Source organism: Terrapene carolina, unplaced genomic scaffold (genome assembly GCF_002925995.2).
Source record: "Terrapene carolina triunguis isolate 2854851 unplaced genomic scaffold, T_m_triunguis-2.0 Scaffold189, whole genome shotgun sequence".
In the NCBI taxonomy this organism is placed as follows: domain Eukaryota; kingdom Metazoa; phylum Chordata; order Testudines; family Emydidae; genus Terrapene; species Terrapene triunguis.
This window is the reverse complement of record NW_020664540.1, coordinates 15,970,268-15,994,128: the sequence shown is the minus strand read 5'-3', so window position 1 is coordinate 15,994,128 and position 23,861 is coordinate 15,970,268. Positions and strand designations below refer to the sequence as shown.

Below are 23,861 nucleotides of genomic sequence, written 5' to 3'. Positions count from 1 at the left end.
CGCCGCCGCCGCCGGCCCAGGCCGAGCCGGCCAACCGGACGCTGAGCTACCGCTCGCTCTTCTACCAGCTGAACTTCGACCAGCCCGTGCGCAACCTGGCCCGCTTCCCGCGCCGCCCGCCCGGCGAGCTGGTGCTGGTGGTGCAGGTGCACGAGCGGGCCGAGCACCTGCGGCTGCTGCTGGACTCGCTGCGCCGGGCCCCGGGCGTGGAGCACGCGCTGCTGGTGCTGAGCCACGACCTGTGGTCGGAGGAGCTGAACCGGCTGGCGGCGCAGGTGGAGTTCTGCCAGGTGCTGCAGATCTTCTTCCCCTTCAGCACCCAGCTCTACCCCCGCGAGTTCCCCGGCCACGACCCCCGCGACTGCCCGCGCGACCTCGACAGGCAGGCGGCGCTGCGCCTGGGCTGCAGCAACGCCGAGTACCCGGACTCCTTCGGCCACTACCGCGAGGCCAGGTTCTCCCAGACCAAGCACCACTGGTGGTGGAAGCTGCACTTCGTGTGGGAGCGGCTGCGGGCGCTGCGGGAGCACACGGGGCTGGTGCTCTTCCTGGAGGAGGATCACTACCTGGCCCCTGACTTCTACCACGTCCTCAAGCAGCTTTGGGCGCTGAAGCAGCAGGAGTGCCCGGAGTGCCAGGTCCTCTCCCTTGGCAGCTACAACGTCGTGCGGGGTGGCTTCTCCGGCAAAGCCGACAAGGTGGAAATGAAGACGTGGAAGTCCACCGAGCACAACATGGGCATGGCCTTCAGCAGAGACACGTACCAGCAACTGATCGAGTGCACAGATGCCTTCTGCACATATGACGACTACAACTGGGACTGGACGCTGCAGCATTTGACTATCTCTTGTCTTCCAAAATTCTGGAAAGTGCTAGTACCCGAAATCCCCAGGGTTTTTCATACAGGGGACTGTGGCATGCACCACAAGAAATCCTGCAGACCATCCACCCAGAGTGCCAAAATCGACTCGCTCTTAAGCAGCAACCAACAGTACCTGTTTCCTGAAACAATGAGTGTCAGTAAAAGGTACTCCATGGCACCTCTCTCTCCTCACGTGAAAAACGGAGGGTGGGGAGATATTAGAGACCATGAACTCTGTAAAAGTTATCGCAGACTGCAGTGAAAATCAAACTCTCAACTAGCCTCTCTTTTGAATTATTCCATACTGTCTTATGGACAAAAGGGTTTCTGGATTGGTTTCTGCTTTAAGATGAATAAACATTCTTGTAAAAGGTGTCCAAAACTAGTAATCTTTCATGTTTCTCAGTTAAATTTTTTAAATGGGACAGGTTCTATTGCTGAGATCAGATGGAAAACAAAATTTAAGCCCAGATGCAGAAAGTGGCCATTATGCTGTGCTTACTGACAAGGATAAACAACATTAAAATGCATCTCTTATCTGTTACATTAGAGGGCTTTTCACTTGCAGAATCTCTTAAACTCCATGCAAAATACATTTTGAAATGAGCAAATCCCTGATATTCCAAGTACTGAGAAGAGTAAGGGTGGAATGGAATAAGCTTGACTGAACTCTAGTCAGTTCTCAGTCCAGCAGCCCTGTACTGTTTTAAATAACGTTCTCATTGTTTAAATTCAGTGACATTAAAGTAAAATCATTCAGCATTCCACAAGCTTGTACTATTGTATTAGGCTTGCTTGAGATTTGGTGCATATCTGCAAGAGCATTCTCTTATTTGCTATGTATTTGATTATATGAAAAGGGACAAATCATTGCTCAGTTTAATGTAGAAATATACTTTTTTTTAGTTCTGCCAAAATAAAATTCACATTTGTAATACCATGAAAGTCCTTGATTCTGCAAAACTATTAGTTTAGTTTAAATCTTTCTTGCTATGACAAAATTCAGTTTTTTTCTAATGCAAAGAGGGTTTAAAAACACACCAAATGTCATTACCCATTCAAAGAGTGTACATCTAACTTCATTAAAAAAATCAGTAATTGAGTTAAAACAGAGAAACACACTATTACCTCCTTTGGAAGAAAGTAATCACAACACTTAGCCTTCAAATTAGTCAGCCATATAAAAAGAACAAACATACTGTTTAATAAAAACATGTTGAACTGGAACGGAAAGCCAGAAACAATACAAAACAATGCCATTTGTTACAGTGAAATATTTGTCTATTCTAACTGTAGTGATGCTTTTTTTAAATGTCACTTACCATTGAAGTATAACAAACTTATCAATACGAGTTAAAGAAGTTTTGTGGAATAGCCTCAAAACAGATTTCACTGAACGACTTAGACAAAGTACAGAGGGGGAATGTACGTGACAGCTGGAATGCAGTCACTCTCTAAACATCAGCTAGTCCCCATAAACCATATCAAACACATACCAAGCTTGAAAAAATTGGGTGACAGGAATTACTCTAAAAGTACTTTCATGTAGCTAGATGACTTAGACATTCATAAAAGAAAAAAGTGATTGGATAAATTTGTTACATTAAGGCTGAAGAAAACTCTACTGCACTTGTATTACGATAAGAGGGTCAGTGGCCTTTTGTTCTTGTCTAAAAATAATTATTGCTCAATGAAACTGCTTAACTTGTGTGCTGATAGATAAAACATAACTTTCAACTAAACTATTCTTAATTTTCTCTCCTCCTTTATGGGATGTGAATAAATTGCTTAAATGTATTCACTGGAGAGGAAACACAACTGTTATGAAGCCATCTCAATATGTGGATGTTTATTACTTTTTAAAAAACAGAATGTGTGCCAAAACAGATTGTTCTCCTGGGTAATTTAACTGTCAAATTTTAGAGTTAGGGAAGGTGGGTGAGGCAGTATCTTTTACTGAACCAACTTCCTGTTGGTGAGAGAGACGCTTTCCTGCTTATGCAGAGCTCTTCTTCAGATTTGACTTGAAGAAAAGCTCAGTGTAACTCTCTCACCAACAGGAAGCTGGTCCAATAAAAATGACCTTATCCACCTTGTGTCTCTAATATCCTGGAACCAACACAGTATATACATTTTAGAGTGGTCACAAGCAATAAAATTCAGTACTTGCTCTGTTAAGTATATGCAGCCCCAAGAAGTACTTGTGGTTGGCACAGCTATGTAAGCAACCTAATTTTATGGGAGATTTGAACTGTAAATTAATTTAACCTAAGTTCGTTCAGAAGTACATTTTCTTCAGCATGCACAACAGTTTATAAAGGAACTTTTTTTGGGGGGGAGAGGGGGGAGTGACAGAAAAGGGATCTGAAAGTTTAATATCAAAGCTTAGAAATGTGCTTGCTTATTGTTGCTTTCCACTGCCATGCAATCCCAACAGGCAGCATATTTAAACCCCAGGAAACTTATTTTGAGTGGTAGGAATAATTTAGATAAATTGACTCCATATTAGAAGAAGATTATACATGAATAAATGCAGAGATGTTGGGAAATGCAGGTTTTAATACACTGGATAACAAAGAAACAAATTAATTAAACATGGTTGCATTGGTGTATTTGGATACTATATATCTGAAGGAAAGTAGTAGGATAAGATAGCAGTATAAACATTTATTTTAAGGAGACTAATTAAAAAGTGGGCTTCTCCATGGAATGAAAAATTCTATTGGCCAAAAATCACTAGCAGTCTAACCCTACAATCCACAAAATGAGTATTGGCAAATATTTACTTCAAATGATGGGTATTGTTTGTCATTAGGTTGAACAAAGATAGCAAATCTGGAGAGAAGCATTACAAAAACACAGTACATACACAAACATATAAAAACTTCAATATATTAGAGAGATTACCCAACTAATCAAGATCCAAGTCCAGGTTCTTGAAGGGAAAGTAATCTACTGTTGCTGTTTATATGTTTTAATTTCTACTCAATTGAACATTTCTTTTGAAAATACTTTTATTTTAAAGAAAGTTTAAAACTTGTAAAAAATCAAAATTAACAAAAGTTGATTTAAACAAAACAATTAAATCGCTTCCTCTTATTGAAGCTGTCAGACTCAGGTTCAGATTTCTGCTTTCCATGCAATGATTTAAATGCCCAAAAAACCAGAAGCCTGAACTGCAGAGGATAAACTGACCATTATAATTAAAATCCTGACATAACTTAATCCAACTCATATAACAAAGAATTTTGAAAAATTAATGCACAGTGCGTTGTGTGATCTCTAACAATTTGCACACTTCCATCTTGCATATTAATTTCCTTTATAATTGGAGAAACTGGTCTACAGTTCAAATTATGTTGGTTCTCTTCTGCTGGCGCTGAAGACATGACCTCTTCATCCCTTCTTATTTTTGCCTGCTCTTCCAAATGAAGTAATTCTTGCTTTTCACAGTCTGAGGACGTGGCATTTTTGCCTGTTGTGAAAGCAAGTTCTAACTGTGGTTCATTTATCTGAGATTTCCCAGAAATTGCTAAACTAGTGTCAATAGGTTCAAGCTGCAAACAATGGCCTGAACTACAATCTACTACTACTACTTTTTTATCAGTTGTAAAAGATCCAGAAGTCATGTCTGTTTCCGTACCATGTTCTCCAACGGTGGCAGCTGCAATATGGTTAGCTTCTATATTTGTTTTGAAGTAGTTTCTATTCTCTTTTTCAACTTGATCTCTTCCTGAATTGTTAACTGTTTGTTCTTTTTCACCAAGTTCACAATGTTTAACCTCCTGTGACTGTTGAGGGAAAAAACCAGGTAATTAATTGTACTTTGATACTCTAACACTTAATGTTGACTGAACACACAAAAATGCTATCAACGGGAGGCCTAGACACTAAATAACTCAGAATGCATTTATTTCTATGAGATCTACAATCTGTGTTAGTCTGCGCTTTCAGAAAGCTAAATCAGACCTGTGCTGAGGGTTTCCCAATACTGTAATCAAAATGCATGTGGGAGTGTATTACAGATTGTTTCCCACCATAAGGTTTTACTCTGCTGTGGAAAGAGTTGCTGGACAGCTGCCAATTGGTAATGATGTACAACAGTTAATAGTGGAAGAAAGAGCAAATGATCACAGTTGGGTTATGCACACAGCCTTGCATTTTCCACAAATCCATGGCTGCAAAATTGGCCCCAGAATATAAACTTTCATTTGAGGAAATGTTCCTAGCCTGTAGGGTTGTGAAAACTATGTCCCTGTCACATGTGGAAAGTTTAACTAATGCAGTGTTGTCGTCTTGAGTGTGCATAAAACAATGTCAGAGAACTGTTCTTGTTCATCTCACTAAGGTGAGCACTCTGAACCCGGATGACTGAATATCATAGATCAACATTCACTTTTTTGCTGTTGGTTATTTCAGCAGAAGCTTTTACATAATGTGATTCCATTGTTAGTAAATAGGGTGTGTCTGGCTGCAGTGGAGTGGCTCAATGTTGTCAAAGGCAGCTGCCTAGCTCCGGGAACTAGCAATTTCAAGATTCGTTACCCTGCCAAACCTTCTCTAGTCTACTCCCCACACCCCAAATGAGTTACTGTCACCCTGTCAACAAGAAAGTAAGAGAAGATTCATTCCCTTACCAGTGACGAAAGCATCACCCACCTCTTGGGTATCAACACCCCAAACTACCTTCCCTCTCTCCCTCATTTCCTCGGTGCCAAAAGCCAAATCTGTTTATCCCAGTGGTTCTCAAACTGGGTCGGGACCCCATTTTAATGGGGTCGCCAGCGCTGGCGTTAGATTTGCTGGGGCTGAAGCCTGGCCCGAGGGCTTCAGCCCTGGGTGGTGGGGCTCAGGTTACAGGCCCCTCGCATGGGCCTGTAGCCCTTGGGCTTTGGCCCCCCTGCCTGGTGTGGTGGGGCTCAGGCTTTGCGCTCCGCCCCCACCTCCCACAATGGCAGGGCTCAGGCTTGGGCTTTGGCCCCCCTGCCTGCAGCAGTGGGGTTTGGATGGGTTCAGGCTTTGGTCCCCCCTCCTGGGGTCATGTAGTCATTTGTGTTGTCAGAAGGGGGTCGCAGTACAGTTTGAGAACCCCTGGTTTATTCAGTGTCCAAAATCTCCACCTTTCCTCCAAAGACTTCTACAATGCACTCATAGACTAGAAATGCAGTGATATATAGGAACTTCACAACACTGCAGCACGCTGAAAACTAAGGGTGGCATAAAACTGAAAAAATATAAAACCAAATTGTTGAAATTAATAGCAGGTTAAGGGATTACTGCAGTGATTATTTATTTAACTAACACCTTATTATTGACATTACTTGAAGCTGTCACAAATGTCAAGGCACCGCATAATTCAATATCATTAATCAGGGAGCCTTGCCACAGAATTTAGGCCCACTGCACCACTGTGGAGCATCTATTGTTAGGTACAAACAAAACTAAATGTGCAAAAGGCTATATCTTATTTTGAGATCTGCACAAAACATGCATCTTAAACTGTGGCTAAATATTGACTAAATTACAAAAGTGAGGGACAAAATATTTAACATAGCTAATTTGGAACGATGCAAAAATATGTAAATGCAAATGAGGTAACACCACAGTGTGATGCAAAGTGATATTTGAAAAAATTCTCAGTCTAATGGATAGTTTAACCATAATCAACTGAAAAATAACAGTGGAGCAACTAGCCCTGAAGTAAGTTCTTTACTCAGCTACTTTAGTATCAAAGTCCAAATTCCACTTCTGAACTTTGTTTTTTGGATTAGCATTTAAATGTTGGCTAGAGCTGCAACATACAGTTGTACGTGGAACCCAAATAGACCCTGTCAACTTGAAATGTAATGTGTTTCAAAAAGCGTTAAGAAGTTTCAGGTGCTATGCCTGCCCAAATCCCCATCAGCTTTGGTAGGAAAATGTGATGGTAAAACTATCTTAAAAATGTTGTGCTCTCTATTACTCTGAAAATGTCATACAAATGAGAGGAAATGTTCACTAGAGATGGGAAACAGTGAAAGTTACTATGGACAAAGTTAAACTGAAAAAGCAGAGAGCTTTTTCCACACTTGTTCAGTTATTGTAAAGGGTTAAGATGTAATTAATTTTTTTTGGTTTAAGTGTGGCTGTACCTCTGTGTATTTAGACAATGAAGGGGGCAGAAAGGATAGTTTTCTGGTTAAGGCAGGAGACTAGGAGCAAAGAGAGTTGCCTGACACTGCCATGTATTTTTTGTTGGACTTCTGGCAAGTTACTTATCCTATGTGCCTCAGTTTTGTGTTTGATAAAATGGAGATAATGCTTAAGCTTACGGTACCCCTCAGAGGTAGGCTGCATTAGATGTCCTTTGAACTAATGGGAAAATGGAGGGAGGAGAGTCGGTTAGTTGACACCACATGAATGGCAGTGGTGAGATTAGAATTCATAAAGTCCTGCCTCCTAGTCCCATGTTAATCCTCTAGTCATATTGCTCTTGTGTAGAAAAGAACCCTGTACTCTCACAAGTATGCCCTAACTCACAGGGAAAACTCACAAGATTCAAAGGTTTAGCTCAGGTCAAATAAATAGAAAAAGTTGAGATTGTTATCCAGACAAACTTTCCAAGGTACCCTCTACCTTCCTGACACTCCCACTGCTCCTCTTCGCTATGACCTCTCCCTGCCCATCTCAGCATAGTCCAGCCTCATTACAATCCCAAAAACAACGAGTTTTCTGTCCTCTCCCTAAGCCTCCCCTGTCTGTGACCCCCCACATTCCAAAGTACAAATTTTAGGCCTTTTGGGGATTCTGTCTTGAGCTGCATCCATAAGCATGAAAGATTTTAATTCAGAGGTACCTGAACCAATGGAGTATGCCAGTGGCTCTCAACCTTTCCAGACTACTCTACACCTTTCAGGAGTCTGATTTATCTTGAGTACCCCAAAGTTTCACCTCACTTAAAAAACTACTTGCTTACAAAATCAGACATAAAAATACAAAAGTGTCACAGCACACTAGTACTGAACAATTGCTTACTTTCTCATTTTTGCCATATAATTATAAAATAAATAAATTGGAATATAAATATTGTACGTACATTTCAGTGTATAGCATATAGAGAAGTATAAACAAGTCATTGTATGAAATTTTACTTTGTACTGACTTCACTAGCCCTTTTTATGTAGACTGTTGTAAAACTAGGCAAATATCTAAATGAGTTGATGTACCCCTGGAAGACCTTTGTGTACCCCCAGGCCAGGGGGTACATCAACTCATCTAGATATTGGTTGACAACCATTGGAGTACTGTACACTACATCCACAGGGCTCCAAAACTTTACTCAAAATTGTGTATATGGAGGGACATGGACTCTTCACTTATTCATATTGAGCACATCCTTAAAGAAGGGTTGGAGAGCCAGGCCTTGTCTACTCTGCAGAGTTTTGTCAACAAAATTTATGCCGCTTGAATTAGAGCACTTTAATTAACCACCGTTGCATATCCACACTATGCGCCTTGTGTTGGCAGAGCCCATCCACACTAGCAGCTCTTGCATCAACAGGTAGCTATCCCACTGTGCAACTGGTCACATGGTGCTTTGGGAAGGGTTTTCAATGCCTCATGGGGTAAGTACAGTGTCACATGATGCAGGTTTCTCAATCCCATTGTTCTGTGGGCATCCTAGTAGATTGAAGTGTATGTGGGGGGAGAGGAGGAGAGTGAGTGACAGGGAGTATGTGTGTTTGTTGTGGGGGGGGGGGAAGAGAGAGACAAACACTGTGTGTGTTTGGGAAGTGTGTGAGAGGAGTACATATACATGTGTGAGAGAGAGAGTGTGTTGGGGAAGTGTGTGTGTGTTGGGGGAGGGTGTGCCGGCATGCTGTCTCTTTAAATTCAGACAGCAGCCTGAGCAACCAATCCACAGCAGTTTCTCTCGCTCCCCCACAGCAGCAGCCTACTCTGCCTACCTGCAGTTCTGCAATTCCCTTGAGTTTGCCCACAGCCTCCTCAGCTACTGGAAGCAGCCTCCTCAGCAGCTGGGTGAGCTCTCCGGGATGAGGACTATCAAAGCTTCCTGGAGTTTTGAAAAGGGAGGGGCGCATGCCTGCAGGGCAGCCAAGTTCAAAACAGCGAGCAGAGCGGTCATAGCAGGCATTGTGTGATACTGGGGGAGGCCAGTTATGTCGACATAATGAATGGCAGCATCGACACTGGCACTTTGTCAACAAAACTTTTGTGCAAAAAGCCCTGTGTGTCTCATCGAGGTGGTTTTATTTTGTCACCAAAAAATGGAAGAGTTTTGTCACCAAAAGTGGCATTGCTGTGTGTACACTTCTGCTGTTTTGCCACCAAAACTCTGCAGTGTAGAGAAGCCTCAGACCGGTTCTATTCCAGTGAAGTCCCTACCCCTGGTTTGTCTGGAGAGTGCAGACTCCAGCACAGCTAAGTGGCTGTGACCTGGAAGCACTTTCTGGGTCTCTGTATCCCCTGAACACTACTGAGATATAAATCAGTGACTATAAATCAGTGATATTTTTGTTTTAATATGAAGAAGGGATTTATTATATAGGTATTTATACATAGTGATACATTGTGTTGTCTCGTCATCCCAATAAAACTGCTGCTAAGCCAGAACTGTACATAGTTCCACTTCACCATTTAATTTAATTTGAATGGTGTTTAAAGTAAATCGGCCTTTCCAAAAACGGATATTTACACTTGCAAACATCACTTCCTATACATGATTTTCAACAGTATCCAAACAAAGCAGGAATGACTCCATTTGAGGGAGGTTTCACACACTATTCTTGTTAAACTATAGAAGTGCCATGTACTATTGCCAAGCAGATCCTTACCTTTAATCTGATTTGACTTTTGACCTCAGTTACATCAAGTACTTCAATTAATGGTTGGCTTTCCAGTGTTGTCTGTTTGAGGAATGAAGGGCACAAGACATTGTCCAGAAATTCATCAACATTTTCTTCACTAACAAACAACCTTTCCTAAAGGCAAAAAAAAATGAAGTTACGTGTTTACATGTTCTTTTCACATTATGTGTCAGTGTTTTTGTACCCAGCAACCCACTAAATATATAGATACATATAAAATTCTGATTCTGAATATGCAGCTGAGACACCCACACTGCTTGTGAAAACAATATCTGTTGAAATCTCTGGTTTAATAAATTCTCAACAAGACATTCAGAAGTAGTGAGAGATGAACATGAAGAAAATGGTTTAAATGATTTCTGTACAAAATACGGGTCTGCCTCACACAAAAGGCAATGGTTTAAAGGGAGGCATGTTTTCTACATGTAATGTGTTTGTTTTCAGTTTCCATTTGAGGAACGATTACAATGAAAAAATTGTTTCAATTGCCCTCCCTTCTCTTTTGATATTCGATTTAAAAAAGTTCTGGATCTGTGGGTTTGTTTAATTACCATACGATAAGTGGGTTTTAGCTCACAAAAGCTTATGCCCAAATAAATTTGCTAGTCTCTAAGGTGCCACAAGTACCCTCGTTCTTTAAACATCTGATTTGTTTATAAGTACAGCTCATTTTAGTCATCAGATTTCAAGATTAGGCCTTCTAGAGTGGAGAATATGAAATATATATATGACAATATCCATTTCAGATCTGTGTAACAAACTTGTCTCTTTAGAGCTTCATTCAGGTATGAGTAAATACAAGTGGAATGGAATGAAATGAAATGCAGTTTACAGTTAAATAAGATACTCCAGGATATATTTTTAGGGCTATTCATATGTGATTCAGGTGCACTGTGAAGCATGTTGCTACTCGTCTTATGACTCAAACCAGCTGTGGATATTAATGGTCCAAAAATACAACCAGGAATATCTTGTTGTTTAATAAAGACAATAATACTTTATAGATTTATTCATCTGCTTCTTTTTCTATTTAACAATAAATTATTCCATTATGTAAAATAGTTGGAAAAAGATTAAACCCCTTTTTCCGGGATTCTCAATTACTCGGATTGTTTTAATATACACACATTTAAATCCCTCATTCCTTTTTACTCCCTCATCTCATCAACCTAATAAGAGCTAGAATACCAGAAAAGTCCAGCCACCAAGGAAGTCCTGTTGATGATAGATGCAATGAGGCAATTTTGAATATTTCCAGCTCTCTCATCCAACTGTGTCTGGGCTCTCAAAGATATAATTTTGATCTCTAAAAGAAGCTATAATTGGGAGCATGAAACAGTTCCATAGTCATATAATATTAAATGAAACTTTGGAGATCATGTTTATACTGCCAATTTACACAGTATAGAATTAAACCCATTTTCTGCCCAAAGTTTACAATCCAAGAAATGTACACATACAGCAGGACAGATAGGGAGGGTGCAGAGCGGTTATTCATGAAGAGAATACAGTAGAGGCCTTATTTACACTAGCAGCATCCACTAGTAGTAATGGTGATTACATTTTGTAGAAAAGGCTTAGCCATTGATATCCCTGTCATGCTCCTGTACCAGACATGGACTTGCTTCTCAGCGAGACGAACACATCTAGTGTGATAAGATCCTTTAATGCTTTGCCTGCGATGACTGAGGTTAGCTTAAAGATGGTATTTCACACAGTGCCACCTAGTGGCAGAATATAATAAACTTTAGCATTCTGTTACATCTCCCCCTGTAAGTTCTACATTCCTATCGTTTACAGTATTTATGCTATCACGCTGTCTTTGTCTGTTAAGTGTCTCTGAATGGTACTGATTTTCTAATTACATGACCTGGCTGCATAACAACTTGGTCATTTGGTTGCCCGTTAGTTACAATGACTGGCTGTCTGGAATCCTTGAGTCCTTGTCATCTTGTACTGCATCTGCCATCTGTAGAGTTTGCTCTGTTGATTGTTCTTGCTGAGGAACAAACTGTAGACATCTACGGTTTCTGTTGAAGCCTCCTCTTGATCACATACAAGCTGAACACTGAATCATAGGACTGGAAGGGATCTCGAAAGGTCATCTAGTCCAGTCCCATAATGCACCTAACAATTAAAGGTTATTCAGTTTGCTTTATATGAGATGGAAACCTATTATTATTTGTAATGTAGTTTAGGGAAGAGATTAGTTCAAAACTAAGCAATGAATTTGTTCTGTTCTCTTTTTTTCCTTCCTGACCTGCCAAAAATTTGCTAAGTGTCTCAAAATCTTCAGTACAGAATTAATCGACCCCAAAATAAAACATCCACAGGAGTAATCTTGAAAGTCTTAGTTTCTGGCATCCTCTTGTAATAAGTAACCTAGTCCTAATCACAGTATATTAACTCTTTTTTAGACAGGAAAGTTAGTACTCTACAAAAACTGCAAACAACTATATAGACAAAGACAAAATTTTCAAGGAAGACTTGTAGTCACATTCAAAATTGATCTGAAATAATAGGAAAAGTTTTGTCCAGCACTGAAGACAGGCTACCACTACTTTCATAAATAAAAACAGTAAGATCCACTAGCTTTGTTTTGGTTTGTAGGGAAGCAGATTTTGTGGGTGCACTGTGCCAGCCCCTCAGCTCTCATGGACAGCTTTGTTCTTGGAAGTTGGAAAGGGCTTTAAATATACATGAACCCTGCACTTCAGAACACAGCCTTCTGGGTTCATATATAGTGGATTACCACACTTGTATCCATAATGCAGCCCTGATTTTGGAAAGGTTGATAATTTTAAGTGTCAGAAGAAATTTTTGTATTAAAATGGTATTTTTAAAGAGATTGTGAGATTGGCTATTTTTAGGGATTGTCAGCCTTGAGGGTCCCTTTAAAAACATTTAAATGACAGACTATATAAAAAGTTCCATGGCCTCTCTTGTCAACACCTCTGTGACAGACAACTGTGGAAGACATTTACCTTTAACAAAATAGGATTTTCCCTACAATGTGCCTTATCACCAAAAAAGAGGATAGGAGTTTAGATGTTAGAAAGTACGACATTTCTGAAGTACATATCTACACATGTGCTTACGATAATACTAGGTAGAATACAGCTGTTACAGTATTATATACAGAATCGATTACTTTATTACAAAGGGGCCAGTCAGACTTACAGCATTATAGCAAGGAAGTATTAATATATGCAGTTAGGTAAGACTATAAATTTCACATGTCCAACTCTTACAAAACTAATATAAGCATATGAGGAGCAAGGAAAAAATGCTTGCTTTATCTAAGGGTATGTCTACACTTACCATTTAAAGCGTAAAAAGTCCTTTTTTTGCACTAAAACCATGGGAGCGTCTACACTTGTTAATGACTTTTTGCGGTGAAACTCAAAAGTTCCACTGCAAAAAGAAAATCACCTTCACGAGAGACATACAGTTCTTACCGCTGTTCTTTTTGCGCTGCTGTGAAAGTGAAGACGCGTTCTAGCAGTGTAAACACTTTTTGGCCTCCAGAAGATATCCCACAGTTCCAAAAGCGACCACTCTGGCCAGCATCTTCGCTGCTCTGACAACGGACGTCTGCCCCTCCCCCTGCAAGCCCCGGGAAGTTTGAAGCTCCCTTTCCCTTTGTTTGTAGATGTGGCGGGGAAAGCAGCCAGATAGCAAGAGGGTTTAAAAAAAATGCCATGAAAGAAACAAGAAAATAATAGGGCTGCTGGGACATGAAGCAGGGCAGCCTGGGGCACTGAGCAGGGACCCAGAATGCCTTCCTCTCACCCCCCCCTTCCCACAAGACCTATCGAGAGAGCTGCACTGTGGGATAGCTGCCCTACAGCGCTGCTCTCATCCACGATGGAAGTGCTGCTAATGTAAACACTCTCTGATGCCTGAGGAATTGAACGAGTACACAAAGCAGCACTTTATTTTCACCGGTTCCCTATCACCGGTGAAACTTACAGCGCAAAAACTCTAAGTGTAGATATACACTTAGACTGTCAATTCACGAGGAGGTCCAGCTGTGTAGGATAACAGTCAATCCACAATCCTTCTGGTATACTTGGTTGCACACAGATGTAAAATGTACTCCACAGGCGTGTCAATGTTGATGCAAGGGTCCAAGAGAGCTCTCCTATCCCTGCACAATGTTCTTTCAGACATATGCCTTAATTAACTTCTCACAAACAATAAAACTTGTAATTATCTACTATATGATCTAACCATGAACTAACACAGCATGTCTAACATTACTGAGAAAATGGGGTGTATTACCATTCTCTGTAACCAGTCCACAGGCCAAAGTTTAATTCACTTCCCAGTATGGTAAATTATAATCTTAAATAAGAACAGTCATAAAGAGGACATTAGTGTTAAAGTCCCAACACACATCATAATCAAGTTTGTTTGACCTTGGGCTTTTGGTACAGAGGATTGTGTCCTTCAGTGATGAAAGAGTACCAGATAGTGTAGTAATGAAAAAAGTATCTTTGGAAAAAGTTAAATATTTTTCCAGCACCATTACATCCCATAAACATTGGGCCCAATCAAAGATTTAAGAGTAAGGGGATTATTCCATTTACAGGTGATACTATATACAGACCACAAAAGAAAGAGGGAGCACAATTCCCTATATAATCTTATTCCTAGTATGTTATGGAATAAACCTAATGCCAATATCTAAAGGGAGGTCAGGCTTTAGGATTTTAAGTATTCAGTAACTTTTCCCCCAAAGATGATGATTTTAGAGCACAACCACCAATGATAAAAGTATATATCCCTATGAGCATAGCCTCCCCAGCACTCTGAGGAATACCTGATGTTTCTTATACTTAACCTGGAGGAAGTTAAATACATTTCAGTTAGTACTTTAACCAACATTTCTCTAATTAAACAAAATAAGGCACTTTTGCCCCAAAAGCTGCAGGTGGTTGATCTGCCTAAATTAACTGCCTCTCTGAATCTGCTTCCCATTTCTGAATATAGTTTAAACTACTGTTACAAAATAGATTATTGAAGGCAGAATATATTCTTGATTCACCCAACAAGATCAAAACCTGCTTTCTATTTCTGTTAAGAATTAAGTATTTCATTTTATAGGCTGAATGTCAAGAGGCAAGCTAGCCCTTTAAGAGGGGAGTCAGGATTTACCTATAGCCCTGTTCCTGGTTCAGCCTAGGACCACAACATTCTGGAGAATGTAATACAGTGTGAACACAGGAGATGTAGACTGGAATATAAGTAACAGTGGGAGAGATCTGGATCTGCTGTTGGGTAAATCTAGGCAAACAGCCTGGGCGGGGATTTTGGAGAGGCCTTGAGGGACAGTACCTTAAATCAGAGCCCTGTGTGGGAATATTTTTAATCTCACTCCCGCCCCACAATACCCTCTCTCACCCATTCCTTTCACCAGCAACTTCTCCCACAGTGATATAAAGTGGCTTTCATGTAGGCATGCAAAATTAGAAGTCAAGTTTCAAAAACTTGTCCCTTTATATACTAACTGAGTAAAAAAAAAAAACAAAAATTAAAAAAGTACCAGAATCCCTGAAAGGGTCATACAATATTTTGCAATCCTCAGATTTTGGAAAGAAATTTTCCATACTCCAGGCCCTCAGCCCAGTGAATATACTGAAGATACCAGTCAGCTTTACAAAATGGGCATCTCACAATGTGTGTTCCAAGTTGTAAAGGATTTCATGGTTCTAGAACATAGTGAAGTTGAACCCAAAATTCCAGAATTGAAGAATTAGTCCAGGATTCCATTTTCTTGGGTCCTTATACATGGAAAGTTTGTTTTAAGTGCTCCATGTGCAGGGAAGTCCAGTTCTTTATCATGGAAATCCCTGTAAATGATCTTCACTATTGAAGAAAAACAGTTTTGAGTATTTCATATGTTGGAGATAGACATTTCTAGATGACTACTGAGAAAAAGTCATGTGGAATGTCCATGGCCCAGAGAATAAGGAAAAAATTAAGTGAGGAATCACATCTAGATTGCTCACATGACATTACAGGAGCTCTAATTCAAGATGGCAATCAATGGCTTTTTAAAATTTAAAGCTGCTCTTTATGTTAATCTGCTTGTTTTAGCAGTCTTCTTTCTATAGTTATAGCAGTATATAGCTATCTTGTAATTGGTTGTGTATATCAGTGAGACTCAACCTTTCCAGACTACTGTACCCCTTTGAGGAGTCTGATTTGTCTTGAGTACCCCCACGTTTCACCTCACTTAAAAACTACTTGCTTACAAAATCAGACATAAAAATAGAAAAGTGTCACGGTACCCTATTACTGAAAAATTGCTTACTTTCTTATTTTTACTATACAATTATAAAATAAATCAATTTGAATATAAATATTGTACTTACATTTCAGTGTATAGCATATAGGACAGTATAAACAAGTTACTGTCCGTATGAAATTTTAGTTTGTACTGATTTCACTAGGGCTTTTTATGTAGCCTGTTGTAAAACTAGGCAAATATCTAGATGAGTTGATGTACCCCCTGGAAGACCTCTGAGAGCCACTGGTGTATACTGTATTCACACACTTTCATTTCAAAATAATTGTATGTGTGTGCACATACATACACTACTTTTCATGTAAATTTAGTGCTTGTGGAAGATGATAGCTTGACAGCCCTAGAGATTAAAGCCAATCATTTAACCACAAAACAGGTATGTTAGACCAAGCTTCCCTCACACAGTTCTGCCTACCCACCTTCACTTTACTCAGCACTAGGGATATGCAGAGCTATTGAAAAATCCTAAATGTGTATGCAGCTCTCTCTCTCTCTCTCTCACTTTGAGCATTCCTTGGATTTTGGAAGGTGCCTTCAGGCATCCCGGGTTGCCTTTCCTGGATCTCGCTCCTCTAGCTCAGTTTTCCGTTCCTGGTTGTGGAGTCTCTGCTGCAAACTTCTCTTCGCTTTTTCAGGTACACCGGTCAAAAGATTCACCCTTTGGGCATGTCTACACTTACCTCCAGAGCAATCGATCCATCAGGGGTCGATTTATTGCATCTAATGAAGACGTGATAAATTGACCGCTGAGCAATCTCCAGTTGACTCCAGTACTTCACTGGAGCGAGAGGAGCAGGCAGAGTCGACGGGGAAGCGCCAGCAGTCGACTTACCACAGTAAAGACAACACCATGATAAGTAGATCTAAGTACATCAACTTCAGCTACATTATTCACGTAGCTGAAGTCACGTAACTTAGATCGATCCCCCCCAGTGTAGACAAGGTCTTAGTTAGAGGGACCACCTCTGAGAACAAGAGTAGTTTTCACTCCACCTCATTCAAGCCATGTAGACATCTGCCCACCGTGAATCAGAATAGGGCCATCAAATGTAGTGGTTCATTTTACATAGGCCACTGAACAGCTGTCAGATGGTAATGGACTTGGAGGCACTATCCACCTGGTTTAAACCTGAACTAGTGGCCTAGAAGTGAAAAGCTTTATATTCCATTAAAAAAGATGATTGGCTCAGGGGATAGTTAAAAACTAGATCAAGTTATGACCTTCCACAAAGCACATCTAAATTTAAGATTATTTCAGAAGCATTATATATTGGATGTGTCATTTTAAAAGTAATTACCTGCAGAGCCTTGCTGTTTAAGCCGAAGTACATCTTCCCCCAAAGTCCAGCACTCTCAGGAGATTTGGCTAGTCCTATTACAGCGTTGTTGGGGGAGACATTAATACCAGTCTCTGGGGGGGTCAGCTTGTTTTCAAGAGGAAACTGTAAGAGGAAGGAGTAGGAAGCAGCATCCTTGGAACAGAAACCGAGTCTATAGTGATTTGTGCCGACTTCCCCCTTCAAACTCTCTGGCTGGATGTCTGGCACCTGCAAGAGCAGGGTCAGAGATTCTTCGTCTTGGGTGCACTGGAAGGGGGGACAAACCGGAGCGGCCAAGATGCTGGGGGCCGCAGGAAGGTCTGGGTGGCCGCTGCAGCTCAGGCACTCGGTGGGCACGGCAGGGCGCAGGCTGGTGCTGGGACAGGTGGGAAGATGTGTGCCGTTCCTGGGTGCCAGGGGAGGACCCGCCTCGCTGCTGGTGGTGCACGAGGTAAGATCCATGCTGCCGGGGCACACCGCTCTCACGGGAGGAGTCAGGCTGCTGGGGGCCCGGCCGCTACCGCCCGGCGCACACGCTTGCTCAGTTGGAGGCCGCCCGAGCTCCTCCTCCCCGGCTGCAGGGCCAGCCTCTTCTGGCTGCTCCTGGCCCGTACCAAGGCCTACTGGGGAAGGCGGGCCGACTTGGGGCGCCTCTGGGCTCACTCCGCTGGGCTCTGCTGGGGCCGCGAGGCTCGGGCCGGGCGGGGGCAGGACGGGCAGCGTGACCAGCAGCTGCCGCTTGGCCTTGTTGAAGGTGGCCTGCCCGCGGTTCTCATCCACCGCGTAGGGCAGGCGGAGGCGGAGGCGGTAGGCGGGCCGCTGCGAGTCCAGGCGCAGCTCCCGCCCCCGGATCTCCAAGGCGGCCTGGCCGGCGGAGCTCAGCAGCGGCAGCTCGATGGTCACCACCAGCTCCCGGGGCACCGGGCTGGGCGCCGAGTCCCGGCAGCAGCGATAGTCCTGCAGGTCCACGTACGAGCGGTGCCGCAGGCTCCAGCGGGGCGCGGTGGGGGACGGGGGCCGAGCCCCTTCCCCCCCCTGGGGGCCGGGCGGCGCGGCGGGGGCCGGCTGGCGCTGGGCGCTGCTCCCGGGGCCCGCGGGGTAGGAGTAGGGGGAAGGGAAGGGGGGCAGCGGGGAGTCGGGCTCCTCGGCCGGCGGCGGGGCGCCCCCTGGCAGCGGAGTGCGGATGACGGAGGCCTGCGGGACCCCCTTGTAGGCGGGGCCCCGCAGCGGGACGGCGTTGGCCCGGTCCAGCTGCACCCCGAAGCGGCTCTGCACCGCCTCCAGCGCCGTGTCGCTCACCATGCGCCTGAAGCGGGCGCTGCGGGCGGCCAGGCGCAGCGTCTCCGGGTGGAAGACCACGTCGTAGACCAGGCGCCGGCGGCCGGCGCGGCCCAGCTCCTCGCGGCCGGGGGCCAGGCTGTAGGGCAGGGCCCAGCGGTGGCCGCGGGGCTCGGCGCGGGCCTGGGGCCGGCCCAGCAGCGGGTTGCTGCAGACGTTGAGGTAGCAGCGCTGGGCGCCCCCCTGGCTGGTCCGCAGCACGTAGCCCGGCGCCGGGTGCACGAAGCGCACCGCCACCCCGCGCTCCCGCTCCAGCGCCGTCACCTCCTCCTCGTAGCGCCGCCGCTGCTCCGGGTCGGCCAGCTCCGCCGCGTACTCCGCCAGCAGCGCCCGGAACCGCTCGTCGCGGAAGGCGCCCTTCAGCCGCTCCACCTCCTCGGCCGTGAGCTGCAGCTCCTCCAGGCCCGAGCGCCCCGCGGCCGCCATCGCCGCCGCTCACCCGGGCCGGACCCTCGCTGGTTGGTCGCCGTGGAAACAGCGTCAAACAAAATGGCGGCCCCTCCGCTCTGCCTGCTCCCGCCTCTAGGGGGCGCCCTGGCGCCAGGCGGGTGCCCGGGTTCTAGTCCACCCTGAGACCGTGGGGCGCCCCTATTTCCCTCTCCCCCCTCAGCAGGCCCGCAGCTGGCTGGCACAGGCCACCTTCCCCCCAGCCAGGCAGAGGTGCAGCCAGGGCATTGGTTAGGGGGGAAGATGCCTCCTAACTTTATCTTGCTGCTTCGGTGCCCCCCGTCTCAGTGCGGCTGCAGGACTCATTCATTGGCTGACCGGTGTGGCCCTCACCTTCCTATCCAAGAGCAGCTGGGGCCCTGGTTGTATCAGTTAAAGACCTCCTGAATGACTTCATCGAATATCAGGGTTGGAAGGGACCTCAGGAGGTATCTAGTCCAACCCCCTGCTCAAAGCAGGACCAATCCCCAGCTAAATCATCCCAGCCAGGGCTTTGTCAAGCTGGGCCTTAAAAACCTGTAAGGATGGAGATTCCACCACCTCCCTGGGCAACCCATTCCAGTGCTTCACCACCCTCCTAGTGAAAAAGTTTTTCCTAATATCCAAGCTATATCTCCCCCACCGCAACTTGAGACCATTACTCCTTGTTCTGTCATCTGCCACCACTGAGAACAGCTGAGCTCTATCCGCTTTGGAACCACCCTTCAGGTAGTTGAAAGCAGCTATCAAATCCCCCCTCATTCTTCTCTTCTGGAGACTAAACAAGCCCAGTTCCCTCAGCCTCCCCTCGTAAATCATGTGCCCCAGCCCCCTGATCATTTTCATTGCCCTCCGCTGGACTCTCTCCAATTTGGCCACATCCTTTCTGTAGTGGGGGCCTCAAAACAGGACGCAATATTCAGGTGTGGCCTCCCCATGCCGAATAGAGGGGAATAATCACTTCCCTCGATCTGCTGGCAATGCTCCTACTAATGCAGCCCAATATGCTGTTAGCCTTCTTGGCAACAAGGGCACACTGCTGACTCATATCCAGCTTCTAATCCCCTAGTTCAGTGGTTCCCAAACTGGGGTTCATGAACCCCTGGGGGTTCGCGAAATGTTACAGGGGGTTCTCGGGAAAAAATTCCCTAATGGCGGACAGAGCTGTCCCTAGAAACCCGGGGCAGCATGGGGCCAGCAGCCTGGAGCCCCTGGACTTCCCAGAGCTAAGCAGATCAAAGCAAGCATATCTATCACACTGAGGAGATTTAAACTTCAAGACTCCTGATAAGAAATGGAAAGGGAGGTAGATATTTTTTGCTGTTTTTAAAAGTAAATAGGCAGCTTGTATTGTTTTTAAAATTATTATGAAGAACAAGTTTAAGCTTTGTTGTAACGTGCCTTGTTTGCCTGGACTGCTCAAGACCTGAATGCTTGTGTAGGAGAACTCTGAGTTGGCTTCTTAAAAACCTTCATGCTGTTTCACATCCTTGATGAAACATAGGAGCCTTGTCTTATAACAGGCTTATTCAAAGTGATACAAGCTATGAAAGTGAGATCTTGGAAGAGTGTTGCCATTTTCATAATGTAGTAAAAATACTGTAATGATAAATAATAATTAATAATAAATAGTGTGTAATAAGCATGTCATAAAAACAAATTTTATATTTCCAAGATCACTGCTTTTATAATTTAAACTCAGGTAAAGGAGAAAATTCCTGGAAACATTCATTTTTAAGAGGGGGTTCGCGAGACACAACATTTTAGTGAAAGGGGTTCACAGATTGTTAAAGTTTGGGAACCACTGCCCTAGTTCTTTTCTGCAGAACTGCTGCTTAGCCAGTCGGTTCCCAGCCTGTAGCGGTCATCTTACCACCAGCTGGAAATCTCTCCCAGGATAGCAAAGAATTTCTGAAGGTAGCAATACATTCTCCCCCAGCTCCTGCAGAGACATCTAGCTTAAAGCCCCTGTGTCATGTTAACCTTCAGAGTCTCTTTAAATTTCTGTTTTTTTTTTTTTAAAGGTCAAAGCTTTCAGTTAAGGTGTGAAGTATCCCACTGAGGCTCTTTAAAATAATATGGTTAAATAAGTAACAAGGTTAAAAACCACTGTGGGTAAGAGCTATTCAGGTTTACACAAAGAGGAGGAGAAAAGTCTAGCCTTTTTTAAGAAACATTTCTTCAAATGATTTTTTAAAAAGTTGTTTCCCATTGGAAGGGAAATTTTGAGTGAAAATAGCTTGTTAAAGTGACTGAGACTTAGAAAGAAGCACCTCTCAGACATGGAAGGTTTTTCTCATGATGCACAAACTTCAGGTATCCACAGTACATTAAGCAGATTGATTACTGCCCAGCTTTCTACTGGAAACAACCTTGTTACTTCATGTAAGTTATTTATAACTTTTTTATTTTTAGCCTCCAACTTGAAACTTGGGTCTAGCTTTAATAATTATAGGGTTAATTTCTTTTTTATATGTTGAGCAACATAAGAAGGGCTATACTGGGCCAGATCAATGATCCATCTAACCCAGTATCCTGCCTTCTGCCAGTGGCCAGTGCCAAATGATTCAGAGGGAAGGAACAGAATAGGGCAATTTATCGAGTGATCAACCCTCTGTTGTCCAGTCCCAGTGTACAGCTGTCACACATTTAGGGACACCCAGGGTACGTCTATACCCAGCCGCTAGTTCGGTGGCAAGCAATCGAACTTCTGGATTCGACTTATCGCGTCTTGTCTGGACGCGATAAGTCGAACCCGGAAGTGCTCGCCGTCGACTGCGGTACTCCTGCTCGGCAAGAGGAGTACCGCGGAGTCGACGGGGGAGCCTGCCTGCCGCGTCTGGACCGAGGTAAGTTCGAACTAAGGTACTTCGAACTTCAGCTACGTTATTCACGTAGCTGAAGTTGCGTACCTTAGTTCGAATTCGGGGGTTAGTGTAGACCAGGCCCCAGAGTATAGGATTGCTACCTTTGACTATCTTGGCTAATAGTCATTGATGGACCTATCCTTAATCCAAGTCTTTTTTAAACCCAGTTATACTTCTGGCTTTCACAACATTCCATGGCAACAAGTTCCACAGGTTGATTATGCATTGCATGTATTCCTTATGTTTGTTTTAAACTTGCAGCCTAATTTCATTGTACCCTGGTTCTTGTGTTCTGTAAAGAGATATATAATACTTCCCTATTTACTTTCTCAACATCATTCATCATTTTATAGACTTCTGTTATATCCCTCTTATCTTTTCTAAACTGAACAGTCCCATGCTTTTTAATCTCTCCTCCTGTGGAAGCTGTTCCATACCCCTAAATCATTTTTTTTGCCTTTCTCTGTATCTTTTCCAATTCTGATATATCTTTTTGGGAGAAGTAGACCAGAACTGCATGTAGTAATCAAGATGTGGGTGGATCTTGGATTTATATAGTGCAATTATGATATTTGCTATCTATCCCTTTCCTAATGGTTCCTAACATGGTGCTAGTTTTTTTTTGACTGCCACTGCACATTGGGTGGATGTTTTCAGAGAACTAGCCACAATGATTCCAAGATCCCTTCCTTGAGTGGTAACAGCTAATTTAGAACCTATCATTTTGTATGTATAGTTTGAAAAACATCCTATGTGTATTACTTTCCATGTATCAACATTGAATTTCATGTCTTTTTGCCGCCCAGCCACCCAGTTGTATGAGATCCCTATGTAACTCTTTAGTTAGCTTTGGACTTGAGTATCTTGAGTAATTTTTTATCAACTGCAGACTTGCCACCTTACTGTTTACCTCTTTGTCCAGATAATTTATTAATATGTTTAATGTAACAGGTCCCAGTACAGATTTGAGGGATCCCATTGTTTACCACATTCCATTATGAAAACTGACCATTCCTATCCTTCGCTTCCTATCTTTCAGCCAGTTATTGATCCAAGAGAGAACCGTCTCTCTTATCCCATGACTGCTTACTTTGCTTAAGAGCCTTTGGTGTAGAACTTTGTCAAAGGCTTTCTGAAGGTCCAAGCACCTATATCAACTGCTTCACTCTTGTCCACATGGTTGTTGACACTCTCAAAGAATTCTAATAGATTGGTGAGGCATGAGTTCCCTTTACAAAAGCCATGTTGATCCTTCCCCAACATATCGTATCCATCTTTGGGTCTGATACTTCTGTTCTTTACTATTGTGTGAACCACTTTGCCTGGTACAGCAGTTAGGCTTACCAGCCTGTAATTGCCAAGATCGCCTCTGGAGCTTTTTCTTAAAAACGGTGTCACGTGACATTAGCCATCCTCCAGTCATCTGGTACTGAGGCTGATTTAAACAAACAGTTACATACCGTTAGTAGTTCTGCAGTTTCATATTTGAGTTCCTTCAGAACTCAGGTGAATACCATCTGGTCCTGGTTACTTATTACTGTTTAAATTATCCATTTGTTCCAAAATATCCTCAATCTGGGACATGTCCTCAGATTTGTAACCTAAAAAAAAAAAAGTTCATGTGTGGGAATCTCCCTCACATCCTCCGCAGTAAAGACCAGTGCAAATAATTCATTTAGCTTCTTGGCAACAGCCTTGTCTTGGTTGAGTACTTCTTTGGCACCTTGATCATCCAGATGCCCCACTGATGGGCAGGCTTCCTGCTTCTCATGTACTTAGAATTTTTTTGCTCGCTTCCAATTCTTTTTTGGCCTCCATCATATTACCTTTACACTTGACTTGCTAGAGTTTGGGCTCCTTTCTATTCTC

General features: G+C 43.4%; 2 protein-coding genes across 2 annotated transcripts in view; one reads left to right on the top strand and one right to left on the bottom strand.

The window, feature by feature from the left end:
• MGAT2 (mannosyl (alpha-1,6-)-glycoprotein beta-1,2-N-acetylglucosaminyltransferase) overlaps window positions 1–1,187 on the top strand; it is a 1,747-nt gene extending 560 nt beyond the window's left edge. The window contains exon 2 of the mRNA XM_026654193.2: window positions 2–1,187. Within this exon, the coding sequence (XP_026509978.1) occupies window positions 2–1,124 (1,123 nt within the window). The 3' untranslated portion in view covers window positions 1,125–1,187. The remainder of the gene's footprint in view (window position 1) is intronic.
• A 977-nt stretch (window positions 1,188–2,164) lies between these two features.
• Window positions 2,165–19,128, bottom strand: DNAAF2 (dynein axonemal assembly factor 2). The gene is made up of 3 exons (XM_024224419.3): window positions 17,341–19,128; window positions 9,697–9,843; window positions 2,165–4,653 (listed from the first exon to the last, which is right to left on the bottom strand). Exons 1-3 carry the CDS (start codon window positions 19,123–19,125, stop codon window positions 4,084–4,086), a joined length of 2,502 nt encoding a protein of 833 aa, XP_024080187.2. The 5' UTR covers window positions 19,126–19,128; the 3' UTR covers window positions 2,165–4,083.
• Between the last annotated feature and the right edge of the window lie 4,733 nt (window positions 19,129–23,861).